Source organism: Chiloscyllium punctatum, chromosome 22 (genome assembly GCF_047496795.1).
Source record: "Chiloscyllium punctatum isolate Juve2018m chromosome 22, sChiPun1.3, whole genome shotgun sequence".
Taxonomy (NCBI): domain Eukaryota; kingdom Metazoa; phylum Chordata; class Chondrichthyes; order Orectolobiformes; family Hemiscylliidae; genus Chiloscyllium; species Chiloscyllium punctatum.
In genome coordinates this window covers 51,636,393-51,663,341 of record NC_092760.1, presented here as the reverse complement: position 1 = coordinate 51,663,341, position 26,949 = coordinate 51,636,393, and the positions used below count along the sequence as shown (strand labels likewise).

Here is a 26,949-nt window from a genome sequence, read left to right as displayed (position 1 = left end):
CTGAATACTAAGAATTCCATGCACTCTATATTTTACAGTGATCCTGTTAATATCCAGGTCATGGGTGACTCCTATCTACTATTCTGCCCCATTGGCTATGAGAAGTTCACTGGCAAAGGTACTTTTCTATCTCCTCTGTATGACAAAGTTAGAAAATTCAAACTCCAGCTAAATGAACTATGGTAAATTGGATTGTTAATTGATTATAATATCAGCTTACTTTTACTGTAATCACAAATATCAAGTCTTATGATGGCAATTGTACCATGTATATGATACAACAGATAACTGATAGAACAAATACCAGGCAAGTGAAATTCTGAGACAATCTTGTTTTCAAAATCATGAACTGGAAATGGTTTACACATACCTGGCTAATTACACTAGCATACATGGAATTTTTCTGTTATGCAGCTTTATCTCTTGTTAAATCTTATAATTCTGCCAGAATGTGTGTAGTAGTTTTTCCCTCTCTGGTTTAGTGTCTGTGTCATGTGGAAATGATTCTATGAGCTAGGATACAACACACAAACTAGGCTACCATTTCAATGCTGTTCTTAGGAGTTGCTGCATTTTCAGAGATGCGCTATCTTTTGCAAGACATATTAAAATAATTCCGTCTCTATTGATTCAGTCAGACAAAGAAGCTCCCTTTTAGGGTGTAAAAACAATAGGGAGCATTGTTCTAGTCAGTTTAATTCTCATTAACTAATTTGTGATTGACTACTGTAACTTACTGTACATAGGAAAATGTAGCAGCTCATTCTATGTAACAGTGACTAAACATTAAGCGTAATTATTAGATGTGGACACTTTGAGAAGTTCTCAGAGAATAAATTATTTAAATGCAATTTCTTCTTTTGTTCAATATAGTTATGTTGATCCTTCATTAGGAACCTAAGCAGTCAAAAATTAATCCAGCCAACATTTATTAGTTCTAATTCTATTGCTTTACTTTCCTCTTCATGTTTCAAGTTTAGAGTCGAGTGTGTAGTGCTAGAAAAGCACAGCAGATCAGGTAAACATCTGAGGAGCAGGAGAATAGATATTTTGGGCATAAGTCTTTCCCAATGAAGGGCTCACAACACTCTCAACTCTGATTTCCAGCCTCTGCAGTCCTCACTTCCTACATATTTCTATCTTATATTGAGTTAACTGAAATCAACACTATTCTAAATATGCTTCTACCCTAAAAGCATAACATACCATCACTACGCTTTATCTGCCAACATAGTTATAATACTCATTCTGTTCATCATGCCTTCAACCTGGCCTAGCCATTTCACCTTGTCAGAATTATGCATTGCATGTGCGGCATGTGATGTGCATGGTATAGGATGTGATGTGTCATGTGTGTTTACTGGTCATAGTTTATGCTGGCTACTGACGTGGTATAGAATAAAGATAGCACTGAGTAGTTCGAGGAAAAGTACTGTACTACTTACTTTGTCAGTTCATGGTCTGAGAGGAGCTGCTTGAGATGTCTGGACAGCAATTTTTTCTCCATAGAAAGTCTTACCCAAGCTCGAGCTTTTCCCACATCAGTTTTGATCTCACCAATATTTTGGATGTGTCTGTAATAGGAAAAAAATTTCAGATAGTGGGTCAATCTATTTCACCCTGTTTAACTCAATAGCATTTGGACTGCAGCATTGAAGAAAACAGCTAACCACTGCATTCAAGGTTAACAAGGTATGGCAATAAATGCTGGGCCAACTAGTGACACCCATATCCTACGAATGAACTTTCTTTAAAAAAAGGCCTTGTTTTGTGATCTCTAGTTGTTCAGTAGATTTCTCAAGAAACACAGATCGCAGGTTCCAAGCTAATTAATGGGGAGAAAAAAAATTAACAGATTGAAAACAGGTAAGTTTTCCTAATTTTTACCAAAATAAAACTGAAGACCACCACCAAAACGTTTCAGCCATTTGTAGCCCTTGTGAAACCATTAATCTAAATGAAGGAACTAAAAATGTTGTAATTAATTTATCAGGTTTAAGAATGAGAAGATTCTAGTTTTTTTTTATATAAATAGTAACCAATCAAAACTAGAAAAGTAATTGAATCAATTTCAAGCTGTAAATTCTCCAGCCAGAACAGATAAAATATGGGTTCCTTCTACACATTAATTTCAGTTAGATTACTATTTCTGAATTATAGTATTGCATTTATTGTCCCTAAATTCAGTGGTCATACTGTAAATATATCAACATTAATAACTTGCAATTGAACATGATGATTTTGAAAGCAAATCAACTCTTCCACAATGATTTCAATTCAATCAACAACACCATCACACCTTAGCTTATTAAGCAGACAACTTAATTTTAGACATGCACAATTTGATCAACATAATACATTGTAATTTGGCATTATTGTGCAAACCAGTATACAACATTTCTTCCTTTCAAAATAAATCTGCTTAGAACAGGATTGTTGATTATTAAATATTTGTGTTTCAGTTTTCAGGATGTTTTTAATTTCTCATTATCATTTCAGTAATTGGGAGAAACAATCTATCACTATTCATGCTATCACAAATCTTGATAATTGCTTGCTTTTTTAATTCTGTGACTACAATGTTTCATCTCAAATGAAGAAAACTTCAACTTTTCAAATCCCTCTTCCCTCATCCATGGTTACATCCAAGTGAATACACATTCGATCCTTTAAATTGTTTTTACAACTTCCTTATAATGGGGTGTATCAAAAGAAATCTTCAACTGTGGCCTATGGTTCTGCTTTATCAAACTCCTTCAGTACGCTAGGCACAAAGAGAATCCATTTTTATTATAATTTCTGTCATCAGTGTCTCTCTAACCAATTTAAAATCATATTAGAGTACTCCATCTCCCTCTTGCCACTTCCAAAATATAATCCTATAGAATTGCATCTCAATGCCGTATTCAAAACCATATTTTGGTTTGTGAAATACTGTTCACCATATTACATTCAGAAAATGCTTTCACTATGTCACCATTTTCCACCAAATGTTGGTCTCCTTCAGCTCTGAGTAGCTACACTCCTTCCTACATCATTCTGTCCCTCCCAAAGAAAACCCAATTAATGGGTAATTATTATTTAATCAAAGATGAAATGCAAATCATCTGACCGCCATTTTTAAAAAAAAACTCATTTCCTTATAAAGGATATCACTCACAGTTCAAAGTTTCAATATGTCAGCAACAAATGCTTAACAAGAAAATAATCTGAAATGGAAAGTCTTGAATTTAGATAAATGGGTTCAGGCACTCATTATTTATACCTCTGCAGGATTAATGTTAACTAGGTTGGTAGTGATAGAAAATCTCTGTGGCAAGTTTATTTTTCCTCGTGCTTAATATACGTCCCTCTTGCCATTGATCTTAATCAGTCAGTCTGACAAAGTATTGAAATATTGCCAGAGCAGAAACATACTCAGGCAGTAACTATTTCTAACATAAAAATGCACTTTTTTTGTATATTTCTCTTCTCAGCTCAGAGGAGTATTTATTCCACAGATGATGTCCATCCTCCAATGATGGTTATCTGGGATGGTGATCATTCAGGATGTTCAATTTACTATAACAATGCATACTTCACATGCATGTTGTGAAGTTCATTCTAACTTTGACACACGTTACTGTGTCACAAGAACTGTCTGATCTGGTCTTTCTCAAATAACCACACATAAACTTCCATTGTGTGCAAAATTCTTGGCATTCTTTTATTGTATTATTCTACAATATTTATTGCATATTTGTTGCCCCAGCAATCGACAATCCCAAGTGGCCAGTCTTCACATACCGAAGCAGATAATAAATGTTAGCATGTTATTTAATCATTGTAAAGACCATTTTTGTTTGAGATGACGGACTAAATTTTAAACCAAAGGAACTATGGAAGATGATGCTGCAGTTTTAAAGATGAACTACTGGAACTCATTATGTGTTATATCTACAGTATTGCCTTATTCAAACAGTGTGCGAGGATGCTGGATAACCCAGGGGGACAGGGAAGGAAGGAGGAGTGTCGGTTTCTAAATATCTCTGTTGGAGGATTGTTTTGCCCAGAGAGTGTCCTTCAATTAGCTTTTAAATGGACCAAGTTTTGTGGCCTCAGGAGAGCTCAGCATACTAACAACCACTTGGTCAATTCCTGATGGCTACAAGCCTTGGGTTGGGATGATACAGCAGAAATACCCAGCCTGTGAAGAGAAAGTATACACTTCTCTCTCAGTTTTACCTTCTAGGAGCAGAAACAGCCAGACCTGTGGCAGACATCTACAGAGAGTTATCGACTCACCCATAATTCAAAAAGGCTGACGAAAGTATAATCAGAACAAAGCAGCGAGCTGGATGCTCCACTATAGGGAAAGAGAACTGTGTGGTGAAGATTAGTGGGATGCCAGAAGATTGGGAAACCTTTAAAACCAATAGAGGATAACAAGAAAAGCAATAAGGAATGAGAAGATGAAATATGGGAGTAAGCTAGCTAGTAATATAAAAAAAAGCAAGAGTTTTTAGATATCTAAAAAGGTAAGAGACAGGCAAGCGTGGACATTGGACCACTAGAAAACGAGGTTAGAGAAGCAGTGATGGGGAACAGAGAAACAATGGACGAACTTAAGAGGTACTTTGTATCAGTTTTCACAGTGGAAGACACCAGTGTCAAAGCAGAACTACACGAGAATTGGGGGCAAATGTGAGTGCAGTGGCTATCAATTACCAGATGGTGCTGGGGAAACTGTAAGACCTAAGGGCAGATAAATCACCCGGAGAAGACCGACTACACCCTTGAGTTCTGAAGGAGATAGCTGAGGAGATGATGGAGGCATCTTTCAGGAATCACTGGAGTCAGGGAGAGTCCCAGAGGATTGCAAAATAGCTAACTTAACACCCCTATTTAAGAAGGAAAGGAAACAGAAGACAGGAAACTGACCTCTAAGATTTAAGGATGAGATTCCAGAGTACTTAGAAGGTAAAATAGGGCTGAGTCAGCGTGGCTTTGTCAAGTGGCTATCACGTCTAACAAATCTGTTGAAATTCTTTGTGGAGGTAACAACCAAGTTAGACAGAGAGCCACTAGACATGATCTATTTGGATTTCCAAAAGGCCTTTGACACTATGCTGCACAGGAGGCTGCGAAATAAGATAAGGGCCCACGGAGTTAGGGGCAAGGTACTGGTATGGATAGAGGATTGGTTGACTGGCAGGAGGCAGAAAATGGGGATGAAAGAGTCTTTTTCAGTATCGTACCTAGTTGAGCTCTGAAGGGATCTGTGTTAGGACTACAATTATTCACATTATACAGCACTAAAAACTACAGAGAGTTGAGAACAGAGCCCAGTCATCACCCAAATTAGCCTCCCATCCATTGACTTCATATAAAATTCCCACTGTATTGGAAAAGCAACCAACATAATCAAAGACCCCTCGCTCACTCCCTGGTTATGTTCTCTTTTGTCATTGGGCAGAAGATATAAAAATTTGAACACACATACAAACATATTCAAGAACAGCTTCTTCTGCACTGCTATCAGACTTTTGGGTGAACCTCTCTAATGTTAATGTTGATCTCTCTTTTTGCACCTTCTCAGCATAATACCATAATAGCATATCCTGCACTCTGTTCTGTTACCCTGATGTACTTGTATTGTACAATCTGCCTGTAAAGTACGTAAGACTACACTTTTCACTGTACCTTGTTACACGTGACAGTGATAAATCAAATCAAATCACAATCAGGACAAAGAAACTGAAGGCATTGTTGTGAATTTACAGATGACACAAAGAGAGGTGGAAGGGCAGGTAGTGTTGAAGAAGCATGGAAGCTTCAGAGGATTTGGACACAGTAGGAGAATGGGCAAATAAGTGTCAGGTTGTGCAGTTTGGTAAGAAGAATAAAGGCTTGGGAAAGGCTTCAGAAATCTGAAGTACAATGGGAAGTGTACCATAAGACCAGAGACAATGGGTAAGAGTGCCTATACAATCCTTGCACTTGGACATGTTGAAGATAACCCTGGTTTAAATTTTGACAAACAATCCAGAGCCAAGTGGACTCTGGAGAATCTTTAACTGTAAAGCATGGGTCCTATTGCAAATTGATATCTTTCTTGTGTTTTCCCAAATATCTTCCCATGCCTCTGGGAGACCTCAACACCTAGCTCTCTCTCCCACACCCTGCAGAGTCGATCAAACTCATCTGAGGGGGCACACCCCAACTGATGATATAAAGTGCTAACAGCAAGTGTACACTTATCACTGAGCACCCTCCTCTCTATGTTGGATTTGTAGGGATCAGTCAAAAGTGTAGTTTTTTTAAAATAAAATCCCTAACTTGATAAAAACGAAATAGGTCCCTGTTAGATAGTTTGTACTTCCACGCTAACTGATCAAAGGACATCATTGTGTCGCTCTCAAAAGAATCACCCATGCAAGACACACCTCTAGCTGCCCAACGTTTGAATCCTGAATCTATCATGCCTGATTGAAAATCCAGCATACCCACTATAGATGTTAGAGATGTTTTGCCAATATTGCCTTCCCTCTGCCAAAGTGCCTTCCATGCTTTAACACTATGATAACTATTGGGTTATGGCAATATTCCTTAACTGTCCTCATTTTGTCCCAAACCAGCAAGCTAGTAAGGGGGGCACCCTGCCGGAGGGGTTTCAATATCTAACCATATTGAAAGACGGTCCCCACAAGCCCAATCACACATGTTAAGATAAAAGCGATCTTAAATGATAGCTTTTAATGCCTGGCCTGTCACCATACTCATAAAGTAAAAACAATGACTGCAAAAGCCCTTCATCGATTTCGCTGCTTGTTGGATGCTGCCTGAACTGCTGTGCTCTTCCAGCACCACTAATCCAGAACCATGCTCATAAATCCTTTGCTTTACAAAAGTAAGCTCCTTCTTTGCTGTCTGCGTGAGCACGGAATTCAATGCAGACCACAGCGCCATAATCCTCTGTAGCTTGACCTACGAGGCCTGTCAAAGTAAGCCTTCTCAGCTGCCTTCAGCCGTGCTTCTAGGAGGTGTTGCTGCTCACCCTTCTGCCACTTCCTACTGGCAGAGTAAGAAATAACTAACCCCTTTGGCAGTTTCCCAAAAGATGGGTGGGCTACTAACCGAGCCTGAGTTAATGTCTAGGAACACCCGAAATTCCCTAGAAAAGTACTCCATAAACTCATTATCATTGAGGACAAAGGGATCCATTTGCCAGTGGTTCGGACCCATTGTAATGTCCTTAATCTTAACTAACAGGTACACTGGAGTGTGATTGGAGATGGTAATAATACCAATCATACAAGATGCCACCAGGGGTCAGAAAAGAAAATCAATCCTGGTGGGACATCTGTGTGGATTGGAAAAAAAACAAAATCCCTGCCTGTAGGGTGGAGACACCTCCAGATGTCCACCAATCCTAACTCCACACACAGATCCACTAATTGTTTAGTTTGTACAGAGGGTTTCGGGGGGCCTTTGGGCAACCTGTCTACTGGAGGAACCATGATACAACTAAAATCTCCCCCTATAATGATATGCTGGGACTCAAGACTAGAGAACGCATCTATCAGAAATTTGAGAGGATGAAGCAGAGGACAATAAACATTTAAAACACCATATTCTTCCCCAGTTATCAGGGCTTTGAGAATTACAAAACTCTCGTGTGTGTCTTTAACACACTCTCATAACTTAAATGGGAGATTCCCCCTAACCAACATAGCCACTCCCCTACTTCTGGTATTAAAAGATGAAATGTAAACCCAATCAAAGCCATTGTGCTGTAGTTTCAAATGCTCCCTATCATTCAAAAGTGTCTCCTGTAACAAAGCAATATCCAACTTCTCCTTTCTAAGACTCAAAAGTACCTTCTTCCTCTTAATTGGTGAGTATCTCCCCTTGATATTCCAGGTATACCATTTAATCAAGTTATTAACCATAACTTTCTGCAGTAACATTTAAATTCCAGAGGAAGAACTAGAACCACAAATCACTGAGCCTTAGTGTTGCAAGATCCATTGAACATAAAAATTAAATGACCTAAAGCCACTACAGTTAACACACCTACAAAGCTACCAAAGATTATATACGACAAAAACCAAAAAGCCAACCAACATATAAAGCACCAATGGCACTGAATAGGGGAACTCACCCCCTGCCCAAAGGGGACAACTACCCATCCCAAAACCCAATTTCCCATCCCACTGCCAAGACTGCAGTGTGGGCATTTAAATACCTGAACCAGTTATAAACTGCCTGTAAGTAGGCATCTAGCCATTCCAACAATTTTCGCCCCTCCCAGCTACAGCTACACCACAAACACAAGCAGAAAAGAATGAAAATAGACCAAGGAATAGTACTGTTAATAAAGAAATTTTTGAAAAGGGTAAATACTCCACCCAAACTTTGCTATTAGAAATTGAAAGTACACATCTCAGCCCTCGCCAAACATAGTTTAAATCAGATTATTACGAATAAAAAAAAGGAAAAGAAAGCCCCAACCAGACTTTCTGTTTTTTAAAGAAAAAAGGCAAAGACATACCCAAACAACACTACTATTTGTACATACTAAATTGTTCAGATTAAGTTAGTTAATTTGTCCACAAAGTCTCTTGCCTTCTCCGACATGTCAAAGTGATGTATGCATCCATCTAAGGTGATCTGAAACACCGCCAGAAAACTCAGAGGACTGGATCCCAAGCTCCCTCAGTCTTTTCTTGACATCGTCATAGGATTTTCTTTTCTGAATCATTGACACTGAAAAGTCCTAGAAAAATATGATTTTAGAGCCCTCATAAATTAGGGCCTTCAGACCCTTCCCCTGGGTTCTGGAAGCTTCCACGATTCTCTCCTTATCTCTATAATGATGAAACCGCACTACGAGAGGACGAGGATGTAGACCCAGACCTGACCTCTGCACCGTGACCCGGTGAGCCATCTCAATCTTCAAGCCTCTCATTCCAGCCTTCAAGTTAAGGAATTTCAACAACCAGTCCTCAATAAATTCCTCTGACCGGTCACTTTTCTTAGCCTCTGGCAGACCGACGATCCAAATATTTTTTCCTCCTGCCCCGTTCTCAAGATCATCAACTTGGTCACACAAATTATGGACCTGTGTCTCAAGGGCTTTAACCCTATTCTTGAAGAAACTGGTATCAACTTCCACCACTGTGCATCTGTGTTCAACCTCATCTGTCCTTTCTTCCAGGTCGCCCAACTGCTGTTCACACTTCTGCAGCATGACAGAGATCGGGGCCAGCTTCTCCCCTATCTGCCTACTCAACATCTCGTGAGATTTCGCGAGCTCCTTCACCAGGGCCTGGTAAGTAATTGAGTCAGATGATCCTGCAGCCTGGGCCGCGAGCCTGGCCTTGGACACTCCTCCTCCCTCCATTTGCATCCCTGGATGGCAAAAGCCCAGGTAAGTTGATTTTAAACAATTTCCTGGGACTTCACAACCTTTGCAGAGTCTTAGGATATCACGATGATCCGGATTGGGCAGGTTAAAAGTTTGTCCTGCTTATGCTGTGATGCGGAAATCTGCAACACCATCCTCCTAGATCACCGTCATCTTGGATCCCCTGGGATGACACTTTTGAACTAAAACGAGGAGGAATCTCTTCAGCTGGAGCGTGGTTAATCTGTGGAACTCATAGTTGCAGAAGATCATGGAGACAAAGTCATTTCGTATATTTAAGACAGGGATTGGTTCTTGATTGGTAAGGGGCTCAAGGGTTATGGCAAGAAGGCAAGAGAATGGGGTTGAGAAACATATCAGCCATGTATGAATGGTGGAGCAAACCTTAAGCCAAATGGCTTTAATCTGCTCCTATGTCATATGGTCTTATGGCCTCACCCTCAATATTCTTGTCTTATCCCTTTGTTTTTCTGTTTGCATCTGTATGGGAATTTTAAAAAAGGTGTCCCCTTTAAGTTATAGTGCTGTAAGTTAGCAGTTCATTTCTTTCTTGCCACTAGTTAAAAACAGTTCGATTAGAATAAGTATTTTCTTGTAAATGAAAAAAAAAACTTGGTGAATATGTTCTTTAACCCTAACTTAGATATTTAAGCAAAATTGGGCAGTTTGGTGGGATGATCAAATTTTCATATTTGTGATTTCATATCTAGGAATAGTGAGGTTTGATTTCCAGTCTCTCACCCCAGTCAGCCATAACAGCACAGAAATATTAGAATACAGTCAAGCCTGATAATGGTCTCACCATAGCTCACAATGTTCCATTTCCAGTCAGGCTAAAGCTTGCAGTCATTAATGAAACAGAGGGATTCTCTGGCACCTGAGTGATAGAATATGATCATATCTCCCCATAAACTGCAATGAGAACTTCTTTCCCCAATGCAACATGGCTCCAATAACCAACTGACTGAAAAGACTTGTGGTTATATGCATTTCAAGCAAAAACATACCTCTTGAGTTCTGTAATAAATCATGATTAAGTGATTTTTAATGATTTTGAATATTGATTACAGTTAGCCCCTGTTGGGATCCCAGCCTTTGTTTCAACATACCCCCTAGCCTACTCTGGCATTCCTGGTTCCTCAGTTGCAATTATAACAGTGGGCCAAGGAAAGCTGGAGGGAGGCAGGAGTATTTTCAAATTCAGGCTGACTTACCGCTGTATTCTCAAACAGGTTCTATGGTTTATAGGAGCAGCTTTAAAGAGAACAACAAAGTTTGCTTAAACGCGGGTCAAAAAGCCCAGGTTTTTTATTTAAACACAGTTAACAATCACACAACTTGCCCCTTGGGCGATTATCTGTGTGGAGTTTGCACATTCTCCCCATATCTGCGTGGGTTTCCTCCGGGTATTCTGGTTTCCTCCCACAATCCAAAAAGCTGTGCAGCACAAGTGAATTGGCCATGCTAAATTGCCCATAGTGTTAGGTGCATTAGTCAGAGGGAATAGGTCTGGGTGGGTTACTCTTCGGAGGGTCGGTGTGGACTTGTTGGGTCGAGGGGCCTGATTCCATACTGCAAGAAATCTAATCTAATCTAATCTAAACCAGATATTGTCCAACAGGTTTGTTTCGAAGTACTAGCTTTCTGAGTGCTGCCCCTCCATCAGGTACCTGTGCAGCAAGATCATAACACTGGCAGGTCTCAAAAGAAAGATGAGTTTGGTGTTTCTTGGAGACTATGGAAGTGTAATACTTTGTGCCTAAGCTCACATATAAAATTAGCTCCTTATTTGAAGCACTTACCACAATTATGAGGTTTATGAGATTCTTATGTTTGAGACTGTCTCTTCCATTTAAGATAAAATGGAAGAGGCCATGTGATCTGTTCTGAAGTCTGCCCATTTGATTGTTAGAGATTGTTAGAGATTATTGTTTTATTGGAAAGAAGATGCAAAGTTTTTATGCTTGGAGACAATGGCATCAACCTATGTGCAAACAAAAGATAGACCGAGATTTTGCGAAGTCCCAGAAAAATGTTGAGAATGTTACACTGTAAACAGTAGCACTTTATATTGTCCATTTATGTCCAACATAAGGGTTACAGTTTCACCATTTCATGACAAAACAAAAAAAAAAGGATGACTAGTAGGCTCCTTTGACCCTCAGGCTTGATCTACAATTTGGTAATATCATGTCTGATCTGATTCTGACCTAACTCCATTTTGTAGTCTGTCCCCCTTAACCCTAGACTTCTAGCTCAGCCTGAACTAGTTCCAAGACACTGCTTTATGTAAGAGAATTAAATAAGGGATAAACCAGGAAATACAGCCACTCAGTCTAATTTCAGTGAAGGGCAAACTATTGGAAGCAATTCTGAGGAGCAGAATTAATCTGTACTTGGAGAGGCAGGGATTACTCAAAAACAATTAATCAGTCAGCATGGTTTTATTAAGGTGAAGACATGTCTGACCAACCTGACTGAATTTTTCGCAGACAAGGGCAATGCATTTGCTGTGGTCTATTTGGACTTCAGCAAGGCTTTTGATAAAGTCCTCCATTGTATTTAGGAAATTTGGCAAATTGATCCAGAATTGACTGAGTGGCAGGAAACAGAGGGTGATGTTTTTGTGATTGGACATTTGTTCTCAGTGGGCTTCTGCAGGAATCAGTGGATATATAAATGATTTAGACTTGAATGTAGGAGGGTTGATCAATAATTTCGCAGATGTTACAAAAACTGGTGCAGTGGTAAATAGCGAAGAGGATGAGAGACTTAAGTTACAGGAGGATACAGATGGACTGGTCAGATAGGCTGATCACTGCCAAATAGAATTCACTCCAGATAAGTGTGAGGCGATGCTCATGAGCAGGACAAACAAAGCAAAGGAATACACAATGAATGGTAGGACCCTACGAAGTGCTGAGGATCAGAGGGGCATTAATGTGCTTGCTCAACGGTCCCTTACAGTAGCAGGATAGGCTGATAAAGTGATTTAAGAAGGCATACGGGATACTTGCCTTTAATGGCGGAGGCATGATGTTGAAGGCCAGGAAGGTAATGCTGGAACTGTATAAAAAGTAGGTTTGGCAACAGGGAGAGTATTGTGTGCAGTTCTCAAATCCACAATACAGGAGGGATATAATTGCACTGCAGAGGATGTAGAGGAGATTTACTAGATGTTGCCTGGGCTGGAGAGCTTCAGTTATGAAAAAAAATTCGACAAACTGGAATTGCTTTCCTTGGAGCAGAGGAGACAAAGTGGGGAAATATATTTTCACCCAGAGGGTGGTGGAAACATGGAACTCACTGCTTGTATAGGTGGTAGAATGAGAAACTTCCAAAATAATTTAGTATTTAAATGTACACTTGTGATGCCAAAGCATACAAGGCCATGCGACAAGTGCTAGAAATTTGGATTAAAATAATTAGGTGGCTGTTTCTGACTTATGCAGACTCATGGGTGTTTACTTATACTGTAGACCTCTATTGATCTATGACTAATGATCCTCATAGTTAAAAAAGTATTCTCATCATCTCAGACTTGAAAGGGAGACTTCCCCACAAGGGAAATTATCTCATAGTATTCACTCTTATCAGGATCTTATAAACTGAATAAAATGATACAAGAACCATCAGCGGTACACATCATTCCAGTCAGCTTACCTCCCATTCTCTAAACTCCAATAGGAATGCATTCAATCTACTCCACCTTCCCTCAGGCGCCTCATTCTTTCAACTCATTTAAAATTACTTCCCCGGAAATGCAAATAATTTTTTTGTACCTTACCAAATGAGGAAGAGTTGAGAGCCATTCAAGTTTCTGGTAGAGACGTATAAGAAGTTAATTGCCATAGCTGGGATTATGTTCCATGCTGGGCTATCCTCAACCCAATAGATGGCATCATTATTTGATAGTTTGGGATAGCAATCCTGTTAGCTTTTGAACTGTATAAAATCTAGGAAGGGAAGAGCCATTTTATGCAGAAACCGCAGGAAAATCTGTGAAGCCATTTCTATGCAATAGCTCTCAGCTGAAATAACTGTGAACAGGATGAGTCAAGTTTTCTCTCTGTCAGTGGAAGTTACAGAGCAAAGTGCCAGTTATCACGCCTATTGTACTGAGAAAGGAGGACTTTTGTGTGCCAATAGTGTCAATAGGAAAAGGGATCGGCACTTGCTCCTTGAAACTCTCACTTCACTCATAAAGGCAATCCAATTATTTGACTGCATAAACTATCACAACTGCCAAACAGAACTCTATACAGCTTCAACTATCCATTCCAGACATCCAGCACTTCACCTAGATTAAAGGATTGAACTGAATTTCATAAGTAGGTAGTTATGTTTAATCCTTGACTGAATTTCCTAAACAGTAACTTTAAAGTAATTGGTAGCAGTGTCTTGTAAGAAGCTAACCTTTACTTTGCATAAGACTAAAGCTTTGTTGCTGGAATTTTAAAGTGAATCACTTGATTTAAAAGATATACATGTAAACATGAATTCTGAGATTGTGGGCCACTTTGAAGAAAATGTTTTTCATGGTGTGACACAGGAAAGGTTAGGAAGGTATTCCAAAACTTATGTACAAACAGCTGCAGGCACAGCCATCAATTAAGAGCAGTTAAAATCTGGGATGACCAAGTGGCCAAAATTAGAAGAGCTCAGACCTCTGACAGAGTTATAGGACTGAAGAAGATAATAAGAGATAATAGAGATTAAGCTATCAAGAGATTTGAAAATAAAAATGAGAACTTTAAAATCAATATTGATTAACCAGGATCCAAAGTTGGTCAGCAATTACAATGCTCATGGGAGAAGAGGACTTGATCTTGAGGAGATGGGAAGCATAAACTTCAAGATTACAAAAGTAAATTGTAGAAGTGTGTCGAAGAGTGAATTGGAATAGTTAAATCCAGAGACAGGAACGATTTTGATGAATGTTTCAGCAACAGATGGGTTGAGGCAAAGGAGGAGGCAGAAGAGTTGGAAATAGAAAATTAGGTATTTGCAGATAAATCATTGCAAGTTCATCTTGTTCAAATGTTACATGTCAAAGGCATCAAATGTTGAAAAGAGCACAGTTCAGTTTTAGATTGCTGCCAGGGTGGAGATGGAGTTGGTAGATAGGAAACTGAGTTTATCTTGGGGGCCAAAAATAATGGTTTTGGTCTGACCTAATTGGAAGAGATTTCTACTCATGGATGCTGGACAAGCAGTCTGATAATTTAGAGACATCATTTAGATAATAAAGGGGTCAAGGAAGGTGAGACCGCACCAAGTGTTAGCAACTAACATGTGGATCAGTCTGGCAGCAATGGTGCAAAATAAACCAGTTTCAAATCCAAAAAGAACCCTTTTCAGAACCGAAGGGAGATGGAAATATAATGAGTTTTAGGCTGTTGAAAAAGTGAGGCGTGAGTGGAACAAAAAGATCAGATTAAGGTTAGAGAGCAAGGGAGATTAGAGATCAATAGTGTCACAGAACAAAAGGAAAAGATAGTTGTAATGGTTGTAGGTAAGAGACAAGATACATGTAGTTTCTTCTCCACAGCCAGCCCTTTGCCTCTGTGCTTTCTCTCTTTTCTACAGCCAATACCACTCCCTTTGGCTCTATACTTTGTCTCTTCTCATTAACCATTTCCATGTTTTTGTCTCTATGCTTTATATCTTCCCTACAACCATTACTATTCCCTTTGCCTTAATGTCTATTTTGGTGTATCTCTTTCACTTACCTGCAAGGGTAACTGCTGCTGCTTCCAAAGTCCTGTGGAAGTGAACCTACCTGTCATCTTTAGTTGGATAGCAAGCATGGCTCTGGCCATTAAATACCCAATTCAGGGAAAATCACAGTTGAATAGAATATAGAATAGAATAGCAATGTATTGAAAAGGTGAGAATGTTTAAAAACAAAAAGAGTTTTCTGGTGAAGGTGTTAGGATTCTAAAAGACGGTATAAAAACTAGCTTAAGGGCACTTTACCTAAATGCTTGGTGCATTTGAAACAAGATAAATGAGTTGATGGCAGAAATTGTTTTGAATAGGTATGATATAGTGGGCGTTACACAGACATGCTTGCAGGGTAATCACAACTGGGAATTATATATCCGGGAGTATCAGACTATTCGGAAGGATACATAAGAAGGAAAGGGAGGTAGTGTAGCTTCGATATTTAAGGATGCCATTGGGGTAGTGGTGAGAGATGATACAGGTTCTATGGAGAAAAAGGTGGGTGGAAATTAGAAATAGTAAGGGGAAGAAGTTATTGATCGGTGTAGTGGGAATGAAAATAAAGAAATAACCGATGCATGTAAAAATGGTATGGTAATTATCAAGGAGGATTTTAATCTACATATCGATTCGTCAAATCAAGTCGGTCAAGGCAGCCTTGAAGAGGAGTTCACAGAATGCTTCCACAATAGTTCCCTTGAACAGTACGCACTGAAACCTATGAGGGAGCAAGCTATCCTAGGTCTGGTTTTGTCTAATGAGACAGGAATAATTATTGATCTCAGAGATCCTCTCAGAAGGAGTGACCACAGTATGGTTGAATTTAAAATTCAAAATCCTAATACCAGTGTCTTGTTCTTAAATATAGGAGACTGGGATGAGGGAGGAATTGGCTAAGATAGACTGGGAACAAAGACTAAATGGTGGAATAATTGAGGCCCAGCAGTGGATGTTCAAAGCAACTTTTCACAGTGCTCAGCAAAAGTATATACCAGTGAAAAGGAAGGACTGTAGGAAATGGGATAACTAAGGAAATAAAGGAGTGTTTCAAATTAAAAGTTAATGCATACCAAGTGGTAAAATGGGAATATAGAGGATTGAGGAATCTATAAACATCAACAGAAAGCAACGAGAAAAGCTATAAAGAAAGGTAAAACAAATTCTGAGATTAAACTATCTTAGAATATAAAAATAGATAGCAAAGATTTATACAAATATATAAAATGAAAAAGAGTGGCTAAGGTAAACACTTGTTCTTTACAGGATGAGAAGGGGGGATTTAACAATGGGAAATGAAGAAATGCCTGAGGCATTGAACAGGTAATTTACATTGGGCTTCACAGTGGAAGTTCACAAATAACATGCTGACAATTAATGACAAGGAGGCAGGTAAGGACCTAGAAATGATCACTAAACAGATTGAGTTGAGTAAGCTAATAGGGCTAAAGGTAGACAGGTCTCCTGGCCCTGATGGAATGCATCTCAGGGTACTAAAACAGATGGTGGGGAAAACAACAAATGCACTCTTGGTAATTTACCAAAATGTGCTGGATTCTGGGGCAGTTCGGGCAGATTGGAAAACAGCAAATGTGACACCAATGTTTAAAAAAGGAGTAAGACAAAAGTTAAGTAACTATAGGCCCATTAGCTTAACTTCTGTAGGGGGGGGGAAATGCTTGAATCTAACATTAAGGTACAAATAGCGAGACAACCGGATAGAAATTGTGCCATTGGGCAAACGTAGCATTGGTTTATGAAAAGCAGGTCATGCTTAATTAGATTACTGGCATTCTTTGAGGGCATTGTGGGCTCAGTGGACAATGGGGAAACAGGTGGATGTAGTGTACCTGGATTTCCAGAAGCTATTCGATAAGGTGCTGCACAAAAGACTGCTGCATAAGATATAGGTGCATGGCATTATAGGTCATGGTTAACTAACAAAAAACAAAGAGAGTGAGGATAAATGGGTGTCTTTCTCGCTGACAATCAGTGGGTGCCTCAGGGATCAGTGTTGGGACCACAATTGTTTACAATTTATACAGATGATTTGGAGTTGGGGGACCAAGTGTAGTGTGCCAAAGTTCGCAGATGACACTAAGATGATTGGTAGAGCAAAGTGTGCAGAGAACACTGCAAGTCTGCAGAGGGATATAGATAGGTTATTGAGTGGGCAAGGATCTGGCAGATGGGAGTACGATGTTGGTAAATGTGAGGTCATCCATTTTGGTAGAAAGAACAATAAATGGACTATTATTTAAATGGTGAAAATTTGTAGCATGCTGTTGTGCAGAGGGACCTGGGCTTTCTTGTTCATGGATCAGAAAATGCTGATTTGCAAGTGCAGCAGGTAATTAAGAAGGCAAATGGAATTCATTGCTAGAGGGATGGAGTTTAAAAACAGTGATATTATGCTGCAGCTGTATTCAATGCTGGTGAGGCCACACCTGGAGGACTGTGTACAGTTTTGGTCTCCTTACTTGAGGAAAGGATGTACTGGCACTGAAGGGGGTGCAGAGGATTGATTGATTTATTTATTGCATGCGTATTCAAGTACAGTGAAAAGCTTTGTTTACAAGCAGAACAAAATATTTAGACAGTAGCATACAGGAAGTTCATGAGGTGATTCTGAAGTTAAGAGGATTGACTGATGAGGAGAGATTGAGTAGACTGGGACTACACTCATTGGAATTTAGATGAAGGGTTGGGGGTGGGGTGTAATCATATAGAAACATAAAATTATGAAGGGAAAAGATAAGATCAAAGCAGAGGGGTTGTTTCTACTGGCGTGTGAAAGTAGAACTAGGTGTGTAGCCTCAAAATAAAGAAAACCAGATTTGGGAGGAACTTCTTCACCCAAAGGGTTGTGAATCTGTGGAATTGCCTGCCCAGTGAATGAGTTGAGGCTATCCTCGTTACATGTTTTTAAGGCAATGATAGATAGATTTTTGAACAGTAAAGGAATCAAGAATTATGGTGAGTGGGCAGATAAGTGGAGCTGGGTCCAAAAAAAAGGTCTTATTGAATGGCAGAGCAGGCTTGAGGGGCCAGCTAGCCTACTCCTGCTCCTATTTCATATGTCACATGTATTTTTACAAAACAAAAACCAGTGAAATGTATTGTAAGTCACCAAAGCATGGCGCCTATATGAATGACAGAAGTCATAAGTAAGAAGAAAAAAGTAAAATTTAAGACAGAATTAATCTCAGATCAACTTCTGTTCAGGGAAAGTCGATCAAAACGACGAACACTGGAATACCCAGAAACCACCTCCAAAGAAGACCTCCACACCAGGACAAGACTGCCAAATCTGGAGACCACCATGCCAAACAGAGACAGCTCCTCCAGGACAAGGCTGCCACAATGGGTGACTGCCACTCCAAGCTGGAATATAAGACCTCCATGCCAAGATAAGAGCTCCATTCTGAGACTGGATGAGATTGTAACATTGGGCTGCTGGAATGGCTAAAGCCAACATCGAACAAGACCTCCACACTGAAGAGACCTTCATGCTGAGACAAAACAAAAACTGGAGACCTCAATGCCAAGCTGAGATCGCCCCTCTAGGATGAGGCCGCCACAATGGGAGACTGCCATGCCAGGCTAAGGCTGCTATGTCGGGCTGGAACCCTCCTCTTTGCTGGGCTGGGGCCAGGAGAAGACATCTTGCACCAAAGATGCCAAGAAAAGGCAAGGTAATAATGGAAACAATAAGAAAAAGCAGAGAGAGAGAGAGAAAAAAAAAGCGGATGGAGTAGACAAGTTGTGGGCTCCTGGACTGATGTGCCCACAAGTAATATCCTTACCTCAGAGCAAAGAGTCCCTGGTTCAAGTCCCAGCTGCTCCAGAGGTATGTAATAACATCACTGAACAGGTTGATTTGAAAATATAGTCAGTAATTGTTCCCTATACAGTGTTTTTTATGATCCTGGGTGAATGCTTAATTAAATGAAGTTAAAAGAGGGCATTAGATGGAACACTGAGCTCCAAAATGGCAGCAGTGACTGATGCCACAAACTGCCATTCTGTACATGTCCTGCTCATGTTAACAACCTCACATCTCATCAGGTGTGGCTTGCATAGAAGTGCGTACATTTGGCACTGAAATATAAACTCTCTGGTATTTTTAATGCTTTAATATTTGTTTTAAGTTTGTATTAGTGATATGTGAGGTTTTCTGTGTATCTGAAATTGATAATTAATTTGTAAATATTTGTAGCCATGGTAATATCTTTTAAATCAATTGAGCATGCTAATTTGGCAAGAGTAGTAGTTTTTGCTTATGTTTAGATATCTTACTAGTTAACACCACTATCTATTCTGTTTTAAGGTCTGGTAGAAATTTCTAGACATAGAGTCTATTTAAGCTTAGATTAAGAGAAAGGGTTTAGAGAAAGAGAGTCTTTTTTTTTACATTTTTACTTTGCTTCGGGTAATTCTGCGAAGCCGTGAGATGGAAACAATTGTACATAATTGTGCTCCTGAGAAGGGAAGAATATAGTAGAACTAGATTACTTTAGAATAAGGAGTTAGTGATAGCCCCAAACCAGATGCACTGGGATATAACCCTAGAGATTACTTGAAGCAGAGTGCATTTGAGATCAGGTGTACGGTAGTTCCATGAAATTGATATTAGTTGAGGTGTTAAAGTCACAGTTACCTTAAGGCATTAAGATGTTAGGAAAACATTATTTTTTCCCTCTGGTGTGAGTACTGTAAAAGGGGTACTTTTGGCTACTGCATAAGGGATGTTGTTGTTGGAACTTATAAAGGGGTGTTTTATAATTGTTGGGATTATACTTTTATCATGCATTTAAAACTTTTTGAATTTATAGGCATTATCTCCAAGATGAGCTCTGTAATTGTAAAGCTCTTTGAAGAAAAATCTACAGTGCTGATTTACGTGTAATGCATGGAAAGAAAAATGGTAATCTTGAAAAGCTAATTGAAAGTTAAAGTGCAAATCTCGAAAGCTTAGTTGTATGAAGCTCCAGGGTAGCTTATCACTTATCCACGAGTGTGCCCATTAATTATCAAGGCAGCAGGTTCATTTCACTGAGAATTTGTGCTTTTAAAAAGTGGCTTCTTTATTCTTCGATTGGTCCTCCAGTTTCCTTGAAACTTATTTATGATATTTTTTGATGAAGCAAATAAACGCATGCAGGTAAATAAAGAATACTCCATGCTCAAAACCATGAGGCAGGCTGAGACTAAAAGGGTCAGTTCAAGTAGAAAAGAGTGGAGGAAGTGTTATATGTTATGACCCACTGGGGTGGTGCACCTTAAATTGAGCCCTGCTATTTCCCAAGACAGAGCAAACGTTAAAGTTGTTTTTAAAAGGTTTGCACAATACCCAAACTTTCCTGACTTTCAGACCATAGTTGCTAGGAAGCATGGACTAGGTTCTGTAGTGAGCAAGAATTATTTTTGTTACAGGTTATTAGACTGTATACTAACTAAAACGCTAATTCCCCCTTAGGACAACAGAAAAGACAGTTCTGTAGTCTGTGCCTCCTGATTCCGATATTGAGGTGATCTTTATTTGGCTAGCTAGGCCTTTAGTGTTCAGTTATATTTCTTTGAATGCTTCCACTGATTTGTAAGAAACATAGTGGATGGTTCAATTGTAATGTTTCGGATTTATCAAATCAGAAATCACAGCTGCTGCAGGAACGGAATTTTCCACTAGAGAGAACAACTGTACATTCACTGTGTCTTTCTTATCCTCTGAGCCTGTGTCTGTAAATTGTTTTCAGTTCTAACCTGCTCAGTTAGTTGAGAACTAATCATATTCATTTGTAAACAACTCCTGAACTCCTGGTCAACTGCACATTGCAGAAATTCACAACCACACAAAACAAAGGTATCAAATTTCTTGTCACCCTCCTGGTCATTCCCTATTTTTAAAACAGTTCTTTCTCATTGCAGTCCACAGGTGTGGGAGGTTGGGAGAAAGAGTAAACGAGTGAAGATATTGCAAGCAAACATGAGAGTAAAACAGCATTAGACTTGGTGGAAAGTAGATGAAATGGCAGCAATAGAGTGCATCCTAGATGGCAGTTACCCTAGAAGAATGGAGATGGTAACTGATTATTTTTTTGCAACATTGCTGACTGTTCCTCCAAACGAAGAGGGAGAGGATAGCCCTCCAAAGTACTTGAGGTAACTCCGACGTACACGAAAAAACTGATTCAGCATGTTGTAAAGAATTAAAGTGAACACTTCTGCTGCATATGGTTCCAGGAACATTAACATTCACTACTCCTGATAACAGTGTCAGTTATGTCTTAAAAATGGCAACATTTGTGACTCATTAATTAAAAACTTTAAAAAGAAGTGTCTGTTGGAATATGGATTGCAAAGTCTTAGCTTATATATTATTAAGGCAGGTTATTCGGGCACAATTCTTGAATACTGGCAGCTGCGAAACTATACTATAGCATGAATCAACAATCTTGAGAGAGAGGGGGGTCAAAAGGGAGTATTTTTTATAATAGCACCGTTCACAGCACAGCCCAAATAGCTTTACAGCCTAAGAAGTATTTTTGAAGTCTAGTTAATGTTGGAATATAGGAAATATAGCAACTATTTAATCCACAGTAAGTCCCATCACAAGAAATGTGGCCACATTGTCTGCTTTTGGTATTGGTTAAGATAACTACTTGACAGCACTACCATAATATTTTCAAAATAAAGCTACAGGGTCTTTGACCTCCATCTAAGGGGACAAATGGAGTCTTAGTTGGTACCTAATCTAAAGAAATCAACTCCAACAGGAGAGGACTCCTTCAGTATTTAGTGTTCCACGACTCAGTCTAAATTTATGTTCAGGTCCCTGTACTAGGATTTTAACTCAAAACTTTGAATTCAGAGGTCAGACCAAGTATTGCCATTAAGCCAAGGCTGTCTAATAGGGGAAAACTAAGGGAATCTATTATCTAGAACTAAAGGTGCAATAGTTCAATAATTTTATGAAATGTATTTATAACTTGTTATGGAAGCTACATGAAGACAATATTATACAATAAATCTGAACTGTGATAAACTGAAAATGTCATTACCAGAGTTATTTAAAGAAAAACCTTTACTGTTTTAAGCAGTAATGCAATGAACTTCTGTCAACTGCAAGATTAAGATTTCTGCCAATTGTGTTCCTTAAAATCAGGTTGTTTTCACAATGCCCAGTAGATGGAACTATTTACCCATTTATCTGATATAAATTTGATGCAGAGTTGCCAGGAGCACTGTTTACTTTCAGTGAACATTCAGGGGCCAAATATATTTTCCAAGATTGTTCACCTAAAATTGGTGCCGAATTCCTATCTCTGTTATTTGTTTGTCTCCCAGGACATAAAGTAGTGGTGATGGGAGGTATGCTGTTAAATTGCACCATGGCAGCAGTCAGCTAGTCATTTCCCATCTGTCAACATTGTGTTAGTGACAACATTATCATGAGTTCAATGGACCTGAATTATTGCCTTCACTAAAAATAAACTTTTGCAGAAGTACAAGGACAGTGAAAAGGATTGAGCTATATATTGGTTAGCTCTTTCAAAAATAATCTTATACAAGCATTTGATTGAATTGTTTCCTTTGATTGAAGTATAACTAATTCCATAAAAATCAAGGAATTGAAAAATCACAACGCATTTATTAAAGTTTATCGTCAAGAAGTTCACCAATGACCTCCTGCTGTGCAATTCTATGATTTAAATCACTAAATACTAAAATCACGCAAAGTAAGTTAAATTCTTTTTCAAAAGGTAAATGTATACATAAAATTCAACATCTTTAGGACCAAGTATCAAACAGGTTAAGGTAATAAACTTGCCTCATATCCTGTGTAAGTGAAACCTTTAATGGAGGCATGGCAAAGCCATCAAATTTCCTCCTCTCCTGATCTGGGATGATTCCTAAGGATAAGAAGAAACTGTTCTTTTAACATATTTAAATCTTTATTTATGTTCTTCACATCCATGATCAGCTGGTATCAAGCAAATTGGGATACAATAAAGGTGTATGATCATGTGATGTTGTTATGGGTTGGAAATCTTGAGGCCTGGACCATTAATCTAGAGAACCGACATGGTGGCTCATTGGTTAGCACTGCTACCTCAAAGCGCCCAGGACCCAGGTTCGATACCAGCATTGGGCGACTGTCTGCATGGAGTTTGCACGTTCTTCCCATGTCTTGCATGGGTTTCCGCCAGGTGTTCTAGTTTCTTCCCACAGTCCAAAGATGTGCAAGTTAGGTGGATTAGTCATACTAACTTATCCACAGTGTTCAGGGATGTGTAGGTTAGGCACATTAGCCATGGGTCAAAAAGTGTGGTGATGGAAAAGCACAGCAGGTCAGGCAGCACACTTTTTGGCTCTGATCTCCAGCATCTGCAGTCCTCACTTTCTCCTAGTCGCATTAGCCATAGGAAATGCAGAGTTACAGGGATAGAGTAGAGGGATGGGGATGGGTCTGGGTGAGGTGCTCTTTGAAGGGTTGGTGTAGACTTGTTGGCCACTGTGGGAGATTCTATAAAAAACACTTGTGTTCATACAACTCCTTGTTGAGAATTAGATCAGTTTAAAAAAAATGGCTAAAATGCTTTCATCATATAAACTGAACATGAAGCTGTTGGATTTTTGTTAAAACACAAGTAATGATTTTAAGCGAAGGAAACTGATCATTTTGCACTGAGGAGAAAAGGTATCACTTAACACATTTACTTTAATGTCATGAATATCTTAAAGATGATTATGGTTAAAGAGGAAATTTAGCTGATCTGAATTTATGCATCCTGAAAAATTTGTCACCTGTAGCATCCGCTTGTTTCTTAAATGATACTAGAGTCTTGACTTCACTACAATATCTGGAAATTTATTCCACAAGTAGGCAATTCTCAGCCAATTTTTGATTCATGTAATTCATGTATATTCAAAGATTGAAAACTTCCTACCTGTACTGCTGGTGCTTCCTAACACAGTTTCTTTTTTCTCCTTGGTCTCTTGGTAATGTAGCAAGTGAGACCATAGTGCCGATTTACCCTATTAACAAAAAATACTGCATAATGCAATATAATACTTAACATTTATGTAATGTCTATGATGCAACTTATGGAACTCTGAACCCTGCTGATTCCTGATTCCAACAAATCCTGATTTTAAAAAAAGACTATTACTTTGTTAACAAACGATTGATACTTATCAAAACAAGACCTTAACAATCCTCAAAGAGAAACTTCAGGCCTGAGGCTAACAATGCCTACTTCTGGTGCAATTAAATCTCACTCTCCTTACCGAATATTTCTAAACATGAATGGTCATAACATCCATTGTCACAAATATTTTCCCGAGGTTACAGCCAACAATCATGACACATCTGTGGAAACTTTGCAGCCGATCTCTAACTCCAACTGGGACATCCTAATGTTATCCCTGGTGTGAGTTATGTACAGGCCTCGGCACTATTACAATAATCATGAGGTCTTCAATATTCAGGTGGACTGGGAAAATCAGGTTGGTCGCAGAACTCATGAACAAGAATTCGTGGAATGGCTGTGATATGTTTTTGGAGCAACTTCTGGTAGAGCCCACTAGGGAACTGGAAATTCTGAATTTAATATATGCAATGAAGCAAATTGATTAGGAAGTGAAGGAACTCCTAGGGGGAAGTGACCATAAATGATAGAATTCACCCTGCAGTTTGAAAAGAAGCTGGAATCAGATGAAACAGTACTCTAATTGAGGAAAGGTAAATTTAATTGAGTAAAGGTGACTTTGGCAGTGTCTTCTTTGCTAAAGATGGATGCAAAGTGGTAATTTAGTACCTCAGAATTGTCTCCAGCTTCCATGCATAAATCTCTTTGTAAACCCTCATCAGCTCTAGTCTCTTAACCATCTTTCTACTATTTGCATACCTGTGGAAGACTATTAGATTCCCTTTTTATGTTGGCTGTGAACTTTCTATTGTTCGAGTGCTAAACTGGGGGGAAGACTAATTACAATAGTATTAAGCAGGAACTGGAGAATTTAAATTGGGGGTGGCTATTCTTAATGATAATACACATCTGATATGTGGGAATCTTTTAAAGGCCAGCTGATCAGCCTTCAAGACTAGCATGTTCCTGTAAGGACGAAAATAAAGGATGGCAAGATTTGGGAACTGTAGATGACAAGAGGTATTGAAAGATTAATCAAAAAAGATGCATACGTAAAGTTTAGAAAATTGAAATTGGTCAAGCCCCATAAGGAATCAGGAATGAACTTAAACAAGGAATTTGAAGGATGAAAAAAGGCAATTAAATGTCCTTGGCAAGTAGAATTATGGAGAATCATCAAGGCATTTTATATTTGTACAATAGCATAAAGAGGGTAACTAGGGAAAGGGTAGGTCTACTTAAGGACAAAGGAGGGATTTTATGTTGGAGCTGAAGGAAGAGGATGAGGCCCTTAATGAGTACTTCACATTGGTATTCAGCAAGGACATGGATGGTGGTAAAACTAGGGCATATTGATATTAAAAAGGAGAAGATGCTGGGTGCCTTGAAAGACTTTAAGGTAGTTAAGTCACTAGGGCCTGATGAGATTGATCCCAGGATACTGAGGGAGGTAAGGGAGAAGATTATTGGGGTCTTGACAGGGATCTTTGTATCCTCCTTAGCCACAGGTGAGATTCGAAACAACTGGAGACTGGCTAATGCTGTTCCTTTTTTTAAGAGGAGTAACAGGGATAATTCAGGAAATTACAGGCCAGTGATCTTACATCAGTTGTAGGGAAATTATTGGAGAAGATACTTAGGGACAGAATTTACTTGCATTTGGAAAAGAATGGACATATTAGGGATAGTCAGCATGGCTTTCTGTGGGCTAGGTCTTGTCTCACAAATTTGATTGAGTTCTTTGAAGAAGTGACAATGAAGAAGAAGGGTAGGGCGTGGATATTGTCTACACTGACTTTAATAAAGCATTTGACAAATTGGCTAGTCCAGAAGATTAAGTCACATGGGATCCATGATGAGTTGGCAAGTTGGTTACAAAATTGGCTTGGTCACAGAAGACGGAATGTGGTTGTGGAGGGGTGTTTTGCTGACTGGAGGTCTGCAACCAGTGCTATTATGCAAGAATCAGTGCTGAAACCTCTGTTGTTTGCAATACATACATATTTTATTCATATATGTGTATATAAATGATTTAGATGAAAATGTAGATGGTATGATTCATAAGTCTGCAGAAGACATGAAAATAGGTGGAGTTGTAGATCGTGAGAAAGGTTATCAAATGATATAACAGGATCTATAACAGTTGGAATATTGCATGGAGAAATGGCAGATGGAATTTAATCCGAACAAGCATGAGGTGATGCACTTTGCAAGGTCAAATGGAAGACAAGCATACATAGTAAATAGCAGGACCCTTAGGAGCATTGCTATACTGAGAGAACTTGGGGTGCAAGTCTATAGTTCCCTAAAAGTAGCAATACATATGGATTATTAATAAAGAAGATGTATGGCATGCATGCCTTCATTGGTCGGGGCATTGAGTATAAAAATTGACAAGTCATATTGCTGCTATATAAAACTTTAGTTTGGTTATATTTGGAGTATAATGTGCCGTTCTGGTCACATTATACGAAGGATGGGGAAGTTTTAGGGAGGATGCAAAAGAGGTTTACCAGGAGTTTACCTGGATTGGAGTTTATTTGCTATTAAGGAGAGTTTGGACAAACTTGGATTGTTTTTGATGGAGCATCAAAGGCTGAGGGGTGACCTATAGAAATATGTAAAGTTATGAGAGGTGTGGATAGGGGAGATGATCAGAATCTT

General features: G+C 39.0%; 1 protein-coding gene across 2 annotated transcripts in view; it reads right to left on the bottom strand.

Moving 5' to 3' along the window:
* dennd5a (DENN/MADD domain containing 5A) overlaps window positions 1–26,949 on the bottom strand; it is a 257,488-nt gene that overhangs the window by 40,679 nt on the left and 189,860 nt on the right. For both annotated transcript variants that reach the window (XM_072592284.1, XM_072592285.1), the window contains 3 exons: window positions 24,085–24,172; window positions 22,965–23,046; window positions 1,446–1,574 (listed from right to left, as the gene is read on the bottom strand). In XM_072592284.1, the coding sequence (XP_072448385.1) occupies window positions 1,446–1,574; window positions 22,965–23,046; window positions 24,085–24,172 (299 nt within the window). The remainder of the gene's footprint in view (window positions 1–1,445; window positions 1,575–22,964; window positions 23,047–24,084; window positions 24,173–26,949) is intronic.